Source organism: Helianthus annuus, chromosome 2, assembly GCF_002127325.2.
Source record: "Helianthus annuus cultivar XRQ/B chromosome 2, HanXRQr2.0-SUNRISE, whole genome shotgun sequence".
Taxonomy (NCBI): Eukaryota; Viridiplantae; Streptophyta; class Magnoliopsida; order Asterales; family Asteraceae; genus Helianthus; species Helianthus annuus.
Genome location: NC_035434.2, coordinates 161,152,677 through 161,172,999, shown reverse-complemented (window position 1 = coordinate 161,172,999; position 20,323 = coordinate 161,152,677). Strand labels below are relative to the sequence as shown.

The window sequence follows — 20,323 nt, the reverse complement described above, 5'->3', positions numbered from 1 at the left end:
TACCGGTACATGTATTTACGGGGAAAACACCGGTAAATGCTGGTATATTCGGTACCGGTACCCACTTTTCCCTTTTTTCGGTACCGGTTCGGTATCGTGCTCATTGTAGTTGGAACTTAGAACGACCATGCAACCCAAACCGACCCTTTACCTAGACGTGTACAAATCGTTTTTTTTTTCAAAAACCGGTTTCGGTTATTGACTAACCAGTTTTTCAAGTCCAAAATAATAACCGGTGTAACTGGTTGGGATCGGTTTTTAACCGGTTTTTGCAAAAAAAAAAAAAAACGGTTTTTAAAACCGGTTTCGGTTATTAGCCGGTTTTTCAGATCAAGAATCCTAATCGGTCTACAACCGGCAGTTCGGTTCGGTTGTAAAACCGGTTATAAAAAAAACCGGTTTCGGTTTTTTTCCCGGTTTCAGTTCTAAAACCGGTTTTTTTGTACACCTCTACCGGCTTTACCTACGATTTTGCTTTCTTTTTCTTTAGAAAAAAAAAAAACAATTCGAACTGCCAAACCGTTGTGGTTGATTTGGCTGGTCCGTTCAACTAGCGAATTTGGTTTGCCATTCGACAACCGTCACACAAAACCTAGATTTTTCTATCAAATCTTGTCAAATTGGACCGTGAACGCCGGCTATATCAAAGAATCATACACAACTTACAATCTGTTCTCTATAATAAAAAAAAAAAACCTCGAGAAATAGTCTCAGAATCATCAAAATTTGGGGACTGTAGCCTTTCAAATTCATAGTACAACACTACTACAACTCACTATTGTAAACACTACGGCCGCTTTTAGTGTCGGTGAGAATGCTTTCTACTGCTATAATACACCTCTCCACTCCTTCGGTTTCTTTCTAAAATCCTGAAGAAAAACGATACCGCTCCTATGGTAGCCATTGCATAGAAAGCTTTGTAAGGAGCCAAATCTAAACCCGCAAGATAGCAACAATACCCCGCAATCAGATACACAAACCCTTGTCTTATCTCATACCCTCTCATTCCCGGTATCTGAAAGAAGACGTTAAACTCGGGTTTCGAGTCACAGATACCGTGGAGGACGACACCCATGCAAAGCACGGAATCCAAGAACCATGGGAAGTTGTGGCCCATGCTTAGCCTCTGCAAATACAAAATTTTTTATAAGAAACTATTTAAAACTATTAAAGGACTTTTACAATAACTTTTAATCATAGTTGAGATTATTTAGTATTATAAAAATAGAAGTTTTGGACAAAATAAATAACATGGTCATATTTACACTGTTATTTCGTAAAAGAGTAAAATGTCATTTTCGTCCTTGAGGTTTGGCCAGTTTTGCGACTTTCATTCAAAGGTTTGTTTTTCCGCTTCTGGATCCAAAAGGTTTGAAATCTAGTCATTTCGTTAACTCCATCCATTTTTCTCCGTTAAGTCAGGGGTATTTCCGTCTTTTTTGTTAGCTCCATTTTTCTCCGTTAAGTAAGGGGTATTTCTGTCTTTTTTGTTAGCTTAAAGAGCAATTCAGTCTTTTTCAGGGTAGTTGGTTTTTTACATAAAGTGAAGAAGACCGGATTGCCCTTAAGTTAACAAAAAAGACGAAAATACCCCTGACTTAACTGAGAAAAATTGGATGGAGTTAAGAGCAGGATGAAAATGGCAAGATTTCAAAGCTTTTGGATCCAGATGCGGAAAAACAAACCTTTAGACTAAAGTTACAAAACTGACCAAACCTCAGGGACAAAAATGACATTTTACTCTTCATAAAATCTAAAACATTTGGACAAAAAGTGTTTACTCATATAAGAAATTATTTGTTTTGACCGAAGAACCTGTTAGGGAACTATGGAATGTACCTCCAACCAAGCAACAAGTGAAGGAAGAAACATCAAGAGAGAAAGAAGATGCAGGATTAGCAAGCCGTGGCGGTGGTGGAATATCTCGAGCTGTGTGTCACCGTAACTTTTTGCAGAATCTGGGCTGTTGGAACTGTTCTCATCCCCCGATAATCCCTCCTCGGATTTATCATTTTTGAAAATGGACGATTTCCCGCCGTTTCCAAACCCGTAAAAATCTTCAGTACGAGCCTTACTGGATGCTGTAAAATAACTATAACAGAAAAAGAATATTTGACTCGTAAAATAATTAAAAATACTAGAGGTAGCAAGATGGGCGGTCGAGTTGGTTGGTAACGTAAAATGCTTTATTTAAAGAGTAAATTGCATTTTACGTCCTTTAAGTTTGAGCAAAATTGTAAGCGTTGTCCTTTAAGTAACGAAATTACATTGGATGTCCTTTATGTTATAGTTTCTCATCATGCAGTGTCCTTTTGCCCTAACCCAGTTAATCTTTTTTTGTTAACTCTTAACACGTGCCACTCACATGAGGGCATAATGGTCATTTTCACTTGATAACTAAAAAAAAGTACCCGTGACTTCAAGAGGAAGATATATGTTAAATGAAAATGACCATTAGACCCTAATGTGAGTGGTACAAATGGGTCAAATTGGCCAACAGTCACCCAAAAGATACCACCTCATAAAACGCATTATGCAAAAAAGCGCTTTGTAAAGTTTTGGTAATCATAGCTAATACGCTAACTATTTATTTTAGAAAATGGGGAAAAGAGGTTCGGTTCAACTGTCAATCTGACCCATTTCGACTCATACAAAAACTACCCGCCGGCGAACCAGACTGCCATTTAGTCAAGAGGAACAGAAGTTTGGAATATTACCTGCATAATGCATGGTGACAACACAGGACATGTGAGAGTACAAGAATAAGGAGACCTAAAGCTGGATGAACAAAACAGACCAAAGCAATAGCAAGCAATGATGTAGCCAATGACGGATTGGCATTTATAACTCTCAACACCTGTTACGCAGTGAGGATTAATGATTTTTAGATAGTATCCAAACGTGGGAAAATAATTGAAAAGGAAAAAGGGAATAAGTTTAGAGAGGGCTAGAAGCAATAGATGGAACGCTAGAAACCAACAATTACCTTAAATGAGAAAAAACTAGTGGAGTTATCGAGTATCCGCCATCTCCACCTGCAATGGATCGATTTGGTTACGTTCATCTCTAACAGATCAAATGCACCATATTATTATTAACATAATATGTACATATGTGTGTGTACCCTAGAGGTGTACAAACCGGTTTTTTTTACTAACCAAACCGGGTTTTTTTTAAGTTGTAAACAACAGAGGACATGTGAGAGTACAAAAAACAGATCTTTTCAAACCGATCCGGTTTTAAACCCGGATTCTAAGGTTCAAACCCCAAACCGGTTAAACCGATTCAGTTCGGTTTAAAACCGGTTTGGGACCAAAAAAAGGGTTCTTTTTACAACCGGTCCGGGTTGTAACCAGTTTCAAACTACGGGAATACGAACCGCCGGGTCGATTCGGGTTGAAACCGGTTTTTTTGAAAACCCTTTTTTAACCGGTCCGGGTTCTTTTTTACAAACCGGTTTTTTTTGCCCACCTAGTGTACCCACTCGCACGCGCGCGCACACACAAATATATATACTAGAGGGGTGCCTGCGCGATGCGGCGAGAAACACAGAAACCAGTAATCACATAACATTTTAGTGTTTTTAAATTAAAAAAGGATTATTAGATTTTAACAATCCCAACTATTAGCCGTTGGCCGGCAACAGTCCCAACTTCAAAAATAACCAGTGATGATCTCACTTTTTCACATTTTGTAAACCAATAGACCTTTACTAACAAAACCTTAATTTCTTTTTGTTCCCTTTTCCTTTTTTGTTACTAAAGGTCCATTGTTTTACAATATGTGAAAAGGTAGGACTTTGCCGGCCAACACCAAATAGTTAGAATTATTAAAATCCATTATTCCATTAAAAAAAGTACTATAGCAATACCGTACTCAAATTAAAGAGAATAAAAAGCTTGTTTTTATGATGTCATTTTAAATTATATAGAGTCCGGTTAACGTACAATATTCCTTAACGTACGAGCGTATGATGTGAAATTATGCACGTTGTAAAACTCAAAACCCTAATCACGCATGTTGAAAAGACATAATCAAGCATGTTGAAAACCATAACATGCTTCATTACATAATTATAACATGCTTCATTACCTAAGTATAACATGCGTGATTATGGTTTTTCAACATGCGTGATTAAGGTTTTGAATTTTACAACATGCGTAATGTCACAGTGTACGCTCGTACGTTAAGCAATATTGTACTTTACACTTTCACTATATATATATATATATATGTTTTAAAGGATCGTACCGTATGTTTTAAAAGTTGTAATTACAAACTCTTGAAATTATGTAAAATTACCTTTTTGTCCTTGTATGTATTATAATATAGTACATATATATATATATATATATATATATATATATATAGAGAGAGAGAGAGAGAGAGAGAGAGAGAGAGAGAGAGAGATGGACTGACCTTGTCTTAAAGAAGACATGTATTCCAGCAACCACGTGGGAAAGTATCAGTGTGGTTAATATCAAAATAATTACGGTCCCATTTGCTATTAGATAGCAAATCATTGCGACAACAAAGAAACTACCAACTCGAGGAAACGACTTTGGATTTAGACAGGAATAAAGCAAAGCAATAAGAATCGGGGAGATTGTAAGTAGAAGGAATGGTAGTGGCACTCGTAGATTTGTTTCTACTGCAGACAGCAATGAAGGAACAGGTAGATCAAGCTCCCACGCATTTGCTTGCCTCATTAGAGCAAATAATACTACCGCAAATGATAAACCAATAATCTGCATCATAAAAGTCCGCTATGGTAAATAAGCTAATTAATAAATACAAGTCGCTAAAAATCAAAATAACAAATATGCAGAAAGCTATGAGGTAATTATAAACTATAAATATGTTATTTTGTCACATCAGCCAACTTTGGCCTCTCAAGTCTCAACTTTGGCATTAACCCAATTTAGCCCCTCAACTTTAATAATGACATGTTTAGCCTCTTAACTAAAACAACTTTAGCCACTCAACTTTAATAATAAACAACTTTAGCCCTTCAACTTTAATAATGACATGTTTAGCCCCTCAGCTTTAATAATGACATGTTTAGCACTTTAGCCCCTTAACTACATCAAACAACTTTAGCTCCTCAACTTTAATAATAAACGACTTTAGCTGCTCAACTTCAATAATGACATGTTTAGCCCATCAACTTTAATAATGACATGTTTAGCCGCTTAACTAAAACATCAAAGTATCAAACAACTTCAACTCTAGCGATTTGCTTATAATTATCTACATTTCGAACCCGCTGCAGAGCACGGGTGGTAATCCACTAGTTTGATTACAAAGCAAGATTATTTTACTATTTTCTTTCTTTTCCTTACACACAATGAGAAAAATATAGGTGGTAAGATGGATGGGTTGATTGGCCCAAAAAAAGTATTTTCCATTTTTTAAATTCTTTTATATATAAATAATGAATTAGATATCACTATATGTTAAATTAGTGGATAGAGCAATTTTGGGTGTCTCGTACATTAAAAAGGAAAACTGGATTTCAATAATCTCAACTTTGACATATTGGCCGGCAACACTCTCAACTAAAGAAATGGTTTGTAAAGTCCCAACTTTTAACCTATTTTCCTTCGGCGATCCCATACTAACTATAAGTTAACCCAGCTAGTTTTTGCTGATGTGGACTGCTTATGTGGCAAAAGTCAAAGTTTCGCTAACGTGGACTGCTTATGTGGCAAATAAGTCAAAGTTTTGATAGGTAGTCCACGTCAGGAAAAACTAATTGGGTGAACTTTTAGTTAGTGTGGGATCGCTGACGAAAAATAGGTTAAAAGTTAGGACTGTCACAAAACATTTCCTTAGTTGGGACTATTGTCGGCCAATATGTTAAAGCTAGGATTATTAAAATCCAATTTTCCTTAAAAGATATAACCCGAAAGCCAAGCATTCATAAGCAAATGAAAATGTCAAAGAAGTAAATATATAGCATTGTAGTAGCGATCATTGATCTTGCGAATTCTAAGAGCTTATTCACTTGACACATTTGGAGAGAATTTTTAGCGGTTAAAGAAGTAATCATCTAGCATTTAAACTAGACTTATAAAAATTACCTGGGAGTTGTATAAAAGCATAAATCTTCGACCAGCATAAGTTAGAGAAACAGCAACACTAGATTTATAGGAACAATGTGGATCAACCTGCATACAAATCACCTTTAGAATAAAACTTGAAAAGTTGTTTAATTATATAAACGAACAGATACTGTATACATGTAACATGTCAACTTTACCAGTAACAAAACATTGGTCTTCTCAGATCCTTGAGAGGTCCAAAGTGCAGGTGATGAGTCCACTTCAATTGTGCGAGAATATAAATTGGGAAAAATGTGAAGACCAGACGTAGGGTCCCGCGCAAGGGCGACAGGTGGAAAGCATCTGAGCTTGCAAAGTTCTTCAATATCAAAAAGGAGTAACCATCAACACAAAGTTTATGAGAAAGAGTAACAATTTAAAGGTTTTAAGAAAACAATTATTGCACATGACTCTAAATCGACCCGGGTATTTTAGTTATTTAAAGGTAATTGCATAATAGGTTACCAACTTTGTTACAACTCTAAATGTCATTTTCGTTCCTGAGGTTTGGCCAGTTCTGTATTGCCATCTCTAAATTATATAGCAACAAACAGTAAAGTCTGGAAGGTTGCCAGGCGTATCATCAATGATAAATTGATAATAAAATATTTTAAGTTTTAAAAAATATGCAAGAAAAAAGATTCTTACTGCCATTATCGATATCTCCAGCTTCTTCGACAGGAAGTCCTGAATTTTTTATTCCACAGCCTGTAGTTACGAGAGACACTGTGGCAGGCAAAAGCCCTAAGCTGATACTGAATGTAATATCCATTACAATAGGATGATCTTCCTTAATGAAAATGTCCTGCAAATTTTTAATTCCAGTGGACCCACTTCTACATATCAATATCTAATGAAGAAATGAGGGGTGGATCTAACATCTAAGCCTCATAAGAGACAGGTGTGTGTTTAGCAGATGAAAAAGAGAACATAAGGGGGACTGGAATTACAATATTACATCAAGCCAGACAAAAGATAAACGAGATCAGTTAGGGCTAAACGAATTCAGGTAGTAAATATGGGTTGCTGTGACTAGCTTATACAATTAATGGCCCGGGCGCATGTTAACCTGGCTAAACTTTTTCCAACCCATATAAAATTATCTATATATATATATATATATATTAATTCACAACATTGGGAGGACTAGTATTTTATTTTATTTTTTTGTCTTATGTGGTTTTTTTTTTTTTTTTTTTTTGCATATAAACTTTAAGGTTTTTCATTTTTGTAATAAAACTTTAGTTTTTTTTTATAATTTTGCCACAATAGTTAAATGAATTTAGTTTTTTTATTAGTTCTTTTTACGCTTTTTCCGGATTTGATCCGTCAATTGTCATATTTGGTCCCTCAGTTTTTTTTTCCCACTCGACTTTCTAATATGTGTCCGTATATATTCAACTTCGTCTACGTTTTACGTCAGGTGAGTTAGTTGGTGTTTGAAATTCGTGTTTTTATTTTACGTTTTTTTACTTGTTTTGGACTTTTGGTCGTCGTTCAGTTGCAGCTTAGCATGGTTTTACGCCCCCCTCACCGCAACGCGGGGGGCTTAAGACTAGTTAGAATTAAAAAGGTGTTACACTATAAACTATACGTTTAACCCACCAACCCATTTGACCCGGTACCACCTGTTGACCTGATCAGCCTATTTACTACCCATTTAACCTGCCAACCGTGTGACCTGTTTAGATAATCAGGTACACGTGCCCAAGTTAGAGAACACCTTTACGACAGGATTAATTTATCTGTTTCTGTACTGGTTCAGTTTATAGGTTATGCGAACCTCCCAACCCCAACTGCACACGTATTGCCATCCAAGCGGTAAAAAAAGGCAAAATCCAAATTCATGCAGTGTATATATAAATTATATATTTATATGTAATATGTAGTTCTAGAAAGTACTAACCTTCTGAGAATACATAGACCGAAGCAACGATTTAGGAGAAAACTCTTTACGCCCTTCATCTGGGTTGAAAAACTGCCCAACTGCCATTGAAGCTGCAGGTGGAGGTCTCCCTGAAACAGTCTTTATATATACAATAATTGTTAGTTGCTTCAGAGAAAATATGAGAGTGAGTATATATTTGTCAAATAAACCATTGGCATAATGAGATCGTTCTGAACAATTAAACTTCAGTTTTTTTAGTCCCTGACTAATGATAAAACCCATTGTTACTCGATAAAAGAGATGAAATAATCAAGGCTCGTTATAAACAAATATAATATAATAATGTTACAGTAAATATAGGATGCAAACAAAGTTAAATTCCAATAGATCATTATTTGTCCGCATGTTATCCAAACACATGTTACATGAGTGAAAAACAATACATGTCGCTCATGTTAGAGTACTACGGCATAAATACAGAGGACTCGTCATTTTAAGCTAAAAATATCATGTGAATTGTATTTTTCCAAATTGATACTCAAATCAAATCAAGCACATTGACCAGTCAAAACTCTAATTGTGTATTCACAATTACGGCTGCAAACAAACCGAACGAATCGTTTGTTAAGGAATATATGTGTTCACGAACTGCTCATGAACACTTACCGAACAAGGTTTTATGTTCAGGTTGTTAAGGAAATGAACGAGCCGTGTTCGTTTGTTAATTTTAGGCAAAGAACGCAAACGAACGTTCATGAACACAAACTAATGTTCATGAACACAAATGGGAACAAACTAATACAAACAAGTGTTCATGAACATAATATATAATAAACTTATACTTATTATATATTTTATTTGCCGGAATTTTGAAGTAATTAAATAAAATATACAAACTAAAAACACTAATAAACTATCGAACTTAAACATAAACGAACACGTTACCGAACATTCACGAACATAAATGAACGAGCGCGGCCTTTGTTCATGTCTGTTCATTTAACTAAATGAATAGAATTTCTTGTTCGTGTTCATTCATTTATTAAACGAACGAACACAAACAAACTTCCTGCTGAATGATTCACGAATTGTTCGTTGAACGTTTGGTTCGTATGCATCCCTATTCACAATATCTCAATATTTATGCCTTCATCTCTAATAAGAAGTTGAAAGAATTTTAATACAAGACAAAACTGAAATCTTCTTCGGTGTGCTTTACAGGACATTAGGACACAAGGACATATTAAGTGCTGGAAAACAATTTATTATGTGATACAGTTCAGTTTAAAAACTTTTTTTCTATCAGAATATCAACTCAGGTTTCAACATAGTTTATATAGGGGAGCTACTGGATACAAAATACACGATAATAATTGGATGTTAAAGAAAACACTACCGGGCTTGGTGCAACTGAGATTGTAAGGAATCTGAAACCGTTCATATCCTTGGTGTCTAACCAAAATACAGCTGATGGTGGTGGTTGTTCTGTCTGACTTCCAGGTTCAATCTACAGACATAACAATAGTACAGTACACTTAGGTATGTAACCAATTTAAAAAGCTCATCACAAATGATACTTACACCATGCACAGCTTAAAACTTTAGATTTTCCATCAGAAACACAGCAATTGCCTAAATCAGGTGAATATAATACGTAGAGGTGGCGGGATTAGCCGGTTGGATGGTTGGATAACAGGTCAAGACGAGTTATTTTTAGTGCGTGTTAAACATGTTGGGTGGGTTTGGCTGACCCGCAAACATTTTTGTCTATTTTTTGGTTTTATTATAATAAACGATATGTTTACTGTTATTACAATAATAAGCTAAATATTTAATAAAAATGAATTAGGAGGTTGTATGCATTAAAATCTACTTTGGGTGACTTTCAACCTATTTAATTCATTTAACCCAGTCATTTATTAGCTAAAAACTTTGTATCCCCCATTTTAAAACACACACACGTTGCAAGAGCGTAAAACCGTGTCAAGTAGCACCAATGGAACACCACGGCCAGCGACCACCAACACCGGAAAAGCCCATATAGAAAAAGAATAAAGAACGAAAAAAACTAAACCCGAACGAAAAGAAAAGTAGACGTAAAAACGTTGAACCACACACGTGAAACGTAAAACATAGAAAACAATGACTAAGTTGATCTAGGACCCGTGTGTTACAACGGGGCCATTAAACGGGACATAAATATGTGTAAAAACATTGAACCACACGCACACACGTTGCGGCGTGTTAACTCATAAAATCTAGACCAAAACGTAAAAACGAAAAATTTGTAAAAGATGAAAAGTATAGGGACCAAAGATGAAAGTGAAAAGTAAGTTACAACTAACAATGCAACTCAAAGTTGCAAATTAATATATAGTTAATTGCCACTTTGAACATTAATATGCTTTGTAACTAAAAGTGAAAAATGATTCATAGTAAATGTATAATATAAGAAAGCAACAAAAAGGATAAAAAAGATTAAAGATTAACATGTTAGGTAAGGGTTTTAGTACCTGCCTTGGTGCTGGTCCTGAAGGAATCTGAACAATTTTTGAAGTCACTTCTACAACCCTTTTGTTAAGAGGCAAATCTGAACCAGAAGTTCCTTTTTCAGGCCAAAGATGAAGTCGAATTCCATAACAGGGAAGAAGATTTGTCACAAGAACAAAGCTGGTTCTTCCGTTTGACCCCTGATATATGAAAATTTTAATATTTTTGTGAGAAAGGTAAGATAAGAAACTATATGGTAAACCACAAAATGTCACTAAAGCAAATGTCCAACGTAACTTTAAAATTTTTAGCCAGATGTTAAAGAATGAATGTCATTTTCCAATAAGTAAATTGATCTATATTGCCACCTCAAGCATCAATTATTTATTAAGAATATGTGTTATATCTGATATGATGAGATCTTAGAAGAAACGAAAGCCAATAATATGTCAATATTAGGTTCACTTGTAGTGAATATAATAATTAGTTATTATATAAGTGATAATCTGTTTAAAGAAATATTACACTTTTTGCGAATATATTCATAGTACATTAATATGGGTGTTGTGTGTGCACAAGACATTAACTAACAATAGAAAAGTGACAGCTAGTAAGTTTTTGGTAAGTAATTCATAGAGTTAATTACTTTTTTCGTCCCTGTGGTTTGTCAAAAATCACTATTTCAGTCCATTAGTTTAAAAATTGTGATTTCAGTCTCTGTGGTTTCACTTTCGTAACCATTTCAGTCCCTGTGGTTTCACTTTCGTAACCATTTCAATCCATTATTCTGTTAAGTACAGGAACTGAAATGGTTACGAGGTGGACTGAAATGGTTACGAAAGTGACACCACAGGGACCGAAATCGCAATTTTTAAACTAATGGACAGAAATAGTGATTTTTGACAAACCACAGGGACGAAAACAGTAATTAACTCTAATTCATAATAGGAGTAAATTTATAACACGTTAGGTAATTACTTAATAATTGAAAGGGTGTTAATGTCCAATAATTATTTAATTTTATTGGATGACATCTTCAACTTTAATTGATTTCCAACTGAAGACTAATTCCTGCCTAATTGATTGACATGTGTCCAACTTGGCAAAATGATGAGATCATCATTATTCTGTTTATATATAAACAAAGTGAAAACCTATAAAAATATGCAAAGTAATGACTAACCAGTTCTTTTATGTCCAACCAACGTCTCCTGCCATCCATTGCTAAAATAGTTACCGTTGGTGTCTTGATGTAAAGATCCCTTTCAAGTCCCTCAACACTCCATTGAATTTTACTGGGACATGCTGGAAAATCTTTTTTCTCAGATCCTGGATGGCCAAACAAATGATCTTTTATACTTCTATAATGTCAAAGTTCAAGTACCACATCAACTGGACACGTAAAAAAGTACTCCATCTTTCCCAGATTAAATGAGGCTTTTGATTTTTGGTTTTGTCTGCAGTCTGCACTAATAGCGTCTAGCATTTTTATAACAATAAGTAGAGTACACGGATAGTCCCTATGGTTTTCCAAAATTTTGGATTTGGTCCCTAGCTTTTCAAAAGTACATGGATGGTCCCTGTGGTTTGCACTTTGTAACGCATTCAGTCCCCAATTTTTACCAAAAGTACATGTATGGCCTCTATGGTTTGCACTTTGTAATTTTAGTCCCTAACTTGGACCTCCTAAAACCTTTATATTTGTTGGCTGAGGACTAAATGTGTTGCAAAGTGCAAACCATAGGGTCCATCCGTGTACTTTTGGAAAGGTAGGGACCAAATCCAAAATTTTGAAAAACCACAGGGACTATCTATGTACTTTACAACATTTTAGCAAAATTATGTCTTTTTATAATTTTTTAAAGAGTTAAATGCCATTTTAGTCCCTGTGGTTTGGGCCATTTTGCTAGTTTAGTCCAAAGGTTTCATTTTTCGCATGTGGGTCCAAAAAGGTTTCACCGTTGCCGTTGCCATTTTAGTCCACTGGGTTAACTTCATCCATTATTTTTGTCAACCAGAAGGGCAATTCGGTCATTTTATATGGCCGAATTGCCCTTCTAGTTAACAAAATTCCATATAAAATGGCCGAATTGCCCTTCTCGTTAACAGAAAAAATGGATGAAGTTAACCCAGTGGACTAAAATGGCAACGGTGAAACCTTTTTGGACCCACAGACGAAAAATGAAACCTTTGGACTAAACTGGCAAAATGGCCCAAACCACAGGGACTAAAATAGCATTTAGCTCTTTTTTAAAAATGTTTAGGAAACTTAACTACAACTCCTGCTGACAAATATTAATGTTAGGATGTTGGGTAGCTAGATCATATGAGTATCATTCTAAGCTTTTTCACTAGATTTCACACATACTAGCTTAAGTTTTTCAATAAATATATTGTTTGAAAATCTTCTTAGGTGTTATATGCCAAATGCAATTTAAGCGTAAGTAATAGTGATAGTAAAGGATATGGAATATAAATTCTCTTACAGTATCTAATAAACAAAATATTAACATTCAAAAAAGGGCTCAATCACTCATTTTTTTGAGATTGAGATGATTAAATCAACTCCAACAGGATATGCAATACAAATTCTCTTACAGTATCTAATAAACAAAACATTAACATTTTTATGTTAAACACCCAAAAATCACATGCTCAGTTAACCAGCATGATAGCCAATAATAATGCAGCCACACAATATGAGGAACTTGCCAGACTCAAGACTTTCAGGTCCATGCTAAACGGGTCGTGTTTGTGGGTTGGCAGGTTCAACCCGACCCGAACCCAAAAAGTTTAGACTAACCCGAATCGGAACCCAAAAATCATGTCATACATATGAACCCGAACACCACCCGTTAAACCCAAATTTTATATTTTTTAATTTTTTTCGCAAATCAATATATTAAAATTAAAATTTACTTAAAACAATACAAATGTATATAATATGTCAATTTCTCTTTTTAAGTTATAATTATGGCATTAAATACACACCCAATATGATTTATGACATGAAACATATTGTAAAAAAATTAAAATATAATATAAATGGGATTAAACGGGTCAACCCGCCAACCCGACCGGGTTGACACGAACCTGACCCGTTCAGCTAAACGGGTCCGCGGGTTCACGTTTACACTAAACCCAAACCCGCGAATTTCGTGTTAGGTTTGGGCCGTGTCAGAAACTCACACCCCTACATATAAAGTATAAACAGATTTTTTACCTTAAGACCATTAAATTTTTTGACTTTTCGGCAGTAAGTACTTTTCTGTCTAAAAAAGAAAAGTAAAATAGAAGTATTGTATTAACGTACCCGGATTATTTCTCTCTTTCTGCAAAGGATGATGTGGCAACTGCTGATGATGATCAGATTGCCTCAACAAACTCTGTGGCATTCCACTTTGAAGCATTTTCGTAAATACTGTTAGTCTTTTCCTTGTGCCAGAAATTGGGTGACCCGTTTCAGGGTCTACCAAACTAAGAAGAGTATGTGAAACCTGAAACTCATTTATCAGATCAGACCCATTTATGATATTATAATAATTTGGAAAAATGTGAAGGAAAAAGACTCACTTGCACAACAAGTTGATTACACCATAAGATAACCTGGTGCTCCATTGATAGCCATACATTCTTTACCCCCATGCTACTAATCATAAACCCATTGGTAGATGGCACGATACCATCAACAGATTCCAGTTTTGTTCTTATCTACATCAAGAAAACCTAAAGAATAAATCATGCTGCTAGTCAAATGGTCAATGCATTACAACAAGTGTGTGAAAGTGAAATCTTCGTGTGATGCTTTCTCGCATTTGTAAGTATGTAGAAATATTTCAAGTTTTTAAGAGTTAAAAACTAGTAAAGATTTCAAACTCATAAGCGTATGAAAATACTAAAAAAGAAATTCCACACTTATAAACATGCTAAACAATTAATGCGGTAAAAAATCGGATATCGGCCACGGGCCGATATTTGAAATATCCCGTTATCGCGGTGGGATATCCGTAATTTAATATCATGCCAAATTTATATATCTAGCAATTTAACACTAACAATTCCGTATACTCTCCTACCATTAACAAATTAACTTGTTGCAACTTGCAAAACACTAATAATTGTACCAAGTAGGAACTGATTAAGACTTAAAACACTAACATTTAACACTAACAATTAAGACTTACACTAATAGGAGCAACAAGAAGAAAGACGAATATCGGGAAAATCGGTGATATATCGGTCAAATAATATTAACTGCATACTAATACACGTAATACATAACTGTGGATATTAAAAAGGTCCACACTTAACAGTGGAGATTAGAAATATTGAGATCTAATTACTTCTTCCACACTAAAGCTTAAAAAGAGTGGAGATACAAGCAATTTTTACACACTTTATGCGTGTAGTTTTAACAGGGTTCTCCACGTTATGGTAAGTTCATGTTCGCTAACTGATTGAATTGCAACCTTTATATGCTTATGATGAAGCGTGGAACTAGTGTCACATAAATCAAAATACGCAAACAAATTTACAAAAACAAATAAGCACCTGGTAATCATTACCACCACCAGAAATGGAGATAACAATCACTCTAGATAGCTGAGGAACTGCTCGTGAGGTTTGGACCTCGTAACCCTTTCTCCATTTCTGATTTATGTATTCATAATAGTGACCCAATGATGGTTGCAGTGCTAGAGGAGGTGACCTGGAACAAAATTGCAAAAAATAAAAATTATATATAATACAATTACTGCCAATGTGGGGCTAGCCCACTTGGTAAAGGCCCGTGCCTGTTAGAGGAGAGATCCTAGGTAGGTTCAAATCTAGGCAATGGAAGTTATTTATTTAATTGGTGTAATGTAAGGTAGAAGTAAGTTTTGCCATTCAAAAAAATATATAATACAATTACCAACTTTTGTGAACAGGAATTTGACTTTTCTTTCTTTTTTTGTCTTTTTGTATTTTTTGTATACTTTTACCTTGATTTACGTTTCAACATATTTTTTTCCAGGAAATGAGTCGGGTCAAATATAATATGTTCTTATGCTTATTATTATGTACGTTTTAGGTTGGTCTACATTTTGACGTAAATTTTATTTTTTTTTTCCTGAAATGAGTCAGGTCAAATATAATATGTATCCGAGCTTATTTTTATGTACGTTTTCAGTTGGTCTACGTTTTGCCGTTTTTTTTTTTTTCAGAACACCGCAGCAACGCGCGGGGCAATTTACTAGTTACAGTACAATTATGATTTATGACACTATCAGATGCACAAAATTTTAGAAAGATCAAGAAAACTAACTGATGTGGAGCTGATAGTGTAAGAATCGTTTCAACGGCTGAATTTCTCAAATTAGGGTGCACAACTGCAGCTCTTGCAACAAAACCACCCATCGAGTGGCCAACCAGTATGACACTGTTAGGCAGACTACTAGATTCAACACCGCCTTCTTTTACTCGAGCATCTCGAGATTCTTTATATTGATCCAGGATCTACAAGCAGAAGCGGGAAATTTAAACTTATTTACAAAAGAACATCACTTTATTTTTTGAGTAAAAAGCTATTTTCGTCCCTAGGGTTTGGCTACTTTTGCGATTTTCGTCCAAAGGTTTGTTTTTCCGCATCTGGATCCAAAAGGTTTGAAATCTTGCCATTTTCATCCAACTCGTTAACTCCATACATTTTGTTAAGTTAATTCAGCGGTATTTTCGTCTTTTTAGACATTTTTTGTGATGATTAAAGGGTTTGGGTGGGGAGAAAGTCAACAGAGGTGGATCTTTATTTCTTATAGTGTTTTTTATTTTAATAAATAATGTCTAAAAAGACGGAAATGCCCCTCATTTAACGGAGAAAAATGGACGGAGTTAACGAGTTGGATGAAAATCGGAAAATTTCAAACCTTTTGGATCCATATGTGGAAAAACAAACCTTTGGACGAAAGTCACAAAAGTGGCCAAACCTCAGAGACGAAAATGGCATTTTACTCTTATATTTTACTCTTACATTTTCCTCAATCTGTTTCAAATAACTTATTATAGGGGCTTTAGGTGAGGATAATAAAATTGATACCCTGTGAATCGCGTATACTACGTATTCTGTGTGTTCTTCAAGTATTTGACCATCCATTGCAGAATGTTCACCTTCAAGGTCTACTGCAAACCAGTCAAGCCGGCGTTTATACTGGTTGAATATCGGAACATTGATGTCATCCATCTCTACTCCCTCAAGCGTTAAGGACGCTTCTTGGTACAACATAGGTTCAGGTGGGCCACCTTGATAAGCCCTGTCCGATTCTGCTGCTAATGACCTGACCTGTGAGAATTGATTCAGAATAAAAATGCATGTTAGATATCTTTGAGATAGGTGGTTAAATGATCAACCTATATGATGAAGACACATACTATATACAGGAACTTTATAAAGTTTTTGCAGTTGAAACTTGAAAAAGGCCCAATTCACAGAGTGCTTCGTAACAAGCAACATATCTTGTGGATATGACGTAAAATCATTTAAACTAGTATTTTGACCCGCCATGCATTGCGGCGGCATCGAAACTTAAAGTAACTCGAACTTATACCGTCAAATATTTGACCCGACTCGTTTTCAACAAAATTTACATCAAAACGTAGACCAACTGAAAACGCACATGAAAATAAGCACGAAACGTATTATATTTGACATGACTCGTTACCGAGAAAATTTACGTCGTAACGTAAACCAACTTGGCTTTATAACGAAACGTACTTAAAAATAAGCACGTAAGAAAATAGTATTAAAGAATGGCACCACGCATTGTGGCAGAGTCACTAGAATTTATACCGCCTAGTGAAAACATATTATATTTGACCCAACTCGTTTCCAAACAAAACGTAGACCAACCAAGAACAAAACGTGGACCAACCAAAAACCTACATAAAACTAAGCATGAAAATGTTTTATATTTGACCCACGTACATAAAAATCAGCACGTAAAACTCGAGGGGGTCAAAATGACATTTTACAAAGTTTTTAGAAAGCTGAGGGGGTGTAAGTGGCAATGCTAAAAGTTGAAGGGTTGAATACACAAAAAGAAAAAAATAACAATAAAAAATAGATGTTATGTCTTAGAAAAAATCTTATAAAATCCAGACACCCTCTTTTGTTGTATTAATATAAATTCAAGTTTTCCTTGAAAAAATCTTATAAAATCCAGAGTTAAATGATAATAGGACAAAAAATAAAAGGAAACGACGCTAAATTACATATCAGAATATACAAAATTCACCTGCTTGTAACTACCTCCATTGCCAGGGATGAAAAGAACAGGAACTCCATTAAGTTGTTTAAGATGCTCGTTAAAATCGATCTGTTTCCACCCTTCATGATACAAATATAGTCCATACTTCGAAGAAGACAAACCTTCTGTGGCTGATATTGGAATGTAGGTCGGGTACATGTATGTCATGGCACAACCATTCGAAATCGGTTTCAATAAATCATATATGGCAACCAGAGCAATCCCGATAGAAAGAACAGCGACAGTCACTAATCTGAACTTAGCCTTGAATCCTTCCATCTTCTGGATTAACAGGCACAAAATCCTCCCTTAAACTTGCATCCTTCAAGCACAACCAAACAAAATTAATAGATCAATAGATCATGTTCGTTATGACCAATATAAATCTGTTTCCTTCATGTTTATCAAATAGGATAGTTAAGTTTTGAAATAAATAAATGCAGGTGTTTATGCTAAAAAACACTTGTTGTGAGCTTCCTGTGTCTAATCTTATCATCAGCTCTTTACCTATTTTTAAACCTATCATGTATTGTGTATCAGACTATCAACTCCTATAGTGTTACAGTTATGGAACTATGAGCAAAGAACATGTAAAATATGAGCTCTTATACTGTATACAGTTATAGATCATGTTCGTTGTGACCAATATAAATCTGTTTCAGTAGTGTTTATCAAATACAATAGTGACATTTGAAACTAATAAATGCAGACATTTATGCCAAGAAGTAAAAAACATGGTTGTTAAAAGCCATCGCCTCTTGCGCCTAGGCCCAATTTCCTAGCAAGGGGAGCCAATTGCGCCTTAAGTCGAGGCAATTGCGCTTTAATTCTCCATGGGATGGTTCATGCGCAGATTCCGGCCAAATTCTCTAAATTCCGGCAAGATTACAGCTAGATTTCTACTTTTATCTAATGAAACTACTTTTTTACACTAATAAACTAGCATTTTATAACTTTTGGTACTAAATAGACGATACTAAATGTTATATAATAGCTTTAGTTTATTTTATTTGAAGAATAGTATTAATTTTCTAATATACATAAATATTTTAATTTTTTTTGTTGTGCGCTTTTTTTTCTCAGGCCCACGCTTTATTTGCGTCTTGGGTGCGCCTAACGCCTTTAATAACTATGGTAAAAAACACTCGTTCTGAGCTTCTTGTGTTGAATCTTATTGAGTATCAGACTATCAAATCCTATACTGTTATAGTTATAGATCATGTTAGTTATAAACAGTATACATATGTTTCAGTAGTGTTTATCAAATACAATAGTGATGTTTTGAAATCAACAAATGCAGACATTTATGCTACAAAAACACTCGTTCAGAGCTCCTTGTGTCGAATCTTATCAATTTAAATTATCATCCCCTCTTTACCTATCGAGCCGGGGGTCTCATTGGAAGCAGCCTCTCTATTCCTATGGAGTAGAGGTAGGTTGTCTACATCTCACCCTCCTCAGACCCTACCTTAGCTTTTGCTATTGGTGGGATATACTGAGTATGATGATGATGATCCCCTCTTTACCTAATTTTTAAACCTATCCTGCATCAAGTATCAGACTATCAGCTCCTATACTGTTATAGTTACAAATCATGTTTGTTACAACCGATATAAATCTGTTTCAGACTTCACTAGTGTTCATCGAATTCAATAGTGACGTTTTCAATTAATCAATGCAAACATTTATGCTAAAAAACACTAGTTCTGAGCTTCTTGTGTCGAATCTTATCATCACCTCTGTATAATATTATTAAACCTAACGTATACTATTACACTTCTGGAACTATGAGCAACAAAAATCGGAATAATCAACGTCACAGTACGTCATGAAATTTATCACAAACACTATTTACAACTACTGCGTGATTCAAAACTGCATATATCGAAATTAAATTCAATACATGAATCAAGCTTAGATCTCAAATTACAACTACTTAATCCTAATTTACGATGCAGCTATTCATTTTTCTGAACTAGAATTTGTATAATATACGAAGAAGAGAGTCAGAATACCGTGATGCAATCCAAATAATGTGTAATTATGTGATTCTGTCTGTAAAATTTTGACCTAACGTATATTGAGTATCAACTCCTACACAATTAACACAACAGTACGTCGTGAAGTATTCACAAACACGATTAATGACTACATTACACCTGAATCAAGCTTCGATCTCGAATTACAACTACGTAAACCTAATTTACGACGCATCAATTCGTTCATATTAGCTAGAATTTGTATATAATCGAGAAGTTGGATCTACGATGACGCGTACCTTAGATTGATCCACCAACGGCGAATTTGAGAGTCTGAAAACTGTGATTTGATTCGAAGAATGTGTGATTTTGTGATTATGTTTGTGTGATTTTGAGCTGCGGTGGTTTCCTCCGTGGCCGCCGGCCGGAAATGAGTGATGACGGTGTCACGGTGGTGTTGGATTTTCCGGTGAAGTTGAGAGTAGAAATAGACTGAAGTGAATCTCAGGGGGGTTAGGGAATGAACATAAAAAAAGTTGTTAGGTATTTGCTTGCTCGTTGCGGCGGGCTTTTGGTCGGTAT

The 20,323-nt window shown here is 35.1% G+C and overlaps 1 protein-coding gene across 1 annotated transcript; it reads right to left on the bottom strand.

The window, feature by feature from the left end:
• Positions 1–620: 620 nt before the first annotated feature.
• On the bottom strand, positions 621–20,273 carry LOC110926146. Its single transcript, XM_022169906.2, has 19 exons — positions 20,041–20,273; positions 17,751–18,084; positions 16,556–16,798; positions 15,788–15,978; positions 15,034–15,190; positions 14,056–14,193; positions 13,796–13,979; positions 11,666–11,811; positions 10,506–10,682; positions 9,389–9,499; positions 8,011–8,130; positions 6,753–6,909; positions 6,263–6,423; positions 6,084–6,170; positions 4,420–4,748; positions 2,987–3,035; positions 2,718–2,857; positions 1,840–2,092; positions 621–1,126 (listed from the first exon to the last, which is right to left on the bottom strand). The coding sequence occupies exons 2-19, from the start codon at positions 18,039–18,041 to the stop codon at positions 800–802; spliced, it is 3,261 nt and encodes a 1,086-aa protein (XP_022025598.1). The 5' UTR covers positions 18,042–18,084; positions 20,041–20,273; the 3' UTR covers positions 621–799.
• Positions 20,274–20,323: the final 50 nt, after the last annotated feature.

Coding starts and splice junctions, on each gene's coding strand:
- LOC110926146 (XM_022169906.2), bottom strand. CDS start 18,041: ATGGAAGGATTCAAGGCTAAGTTCAGATTAGTGACTGTCGCTGTTCTT. Junction 6,424..6,752: donor TGGAGATATCGATAATGGCA/GTAAGAATCTTT, acceptor TTGATATTGAAG/AACTTTGCAAGCTCAGATGC. Junction 3,036..4,419: donor CATGTCTTCTTTAAGACAAG/GTCAGTCCATCT, acceptor GATCCATTGCAG/GTGGAGATGGCGGATACTCG.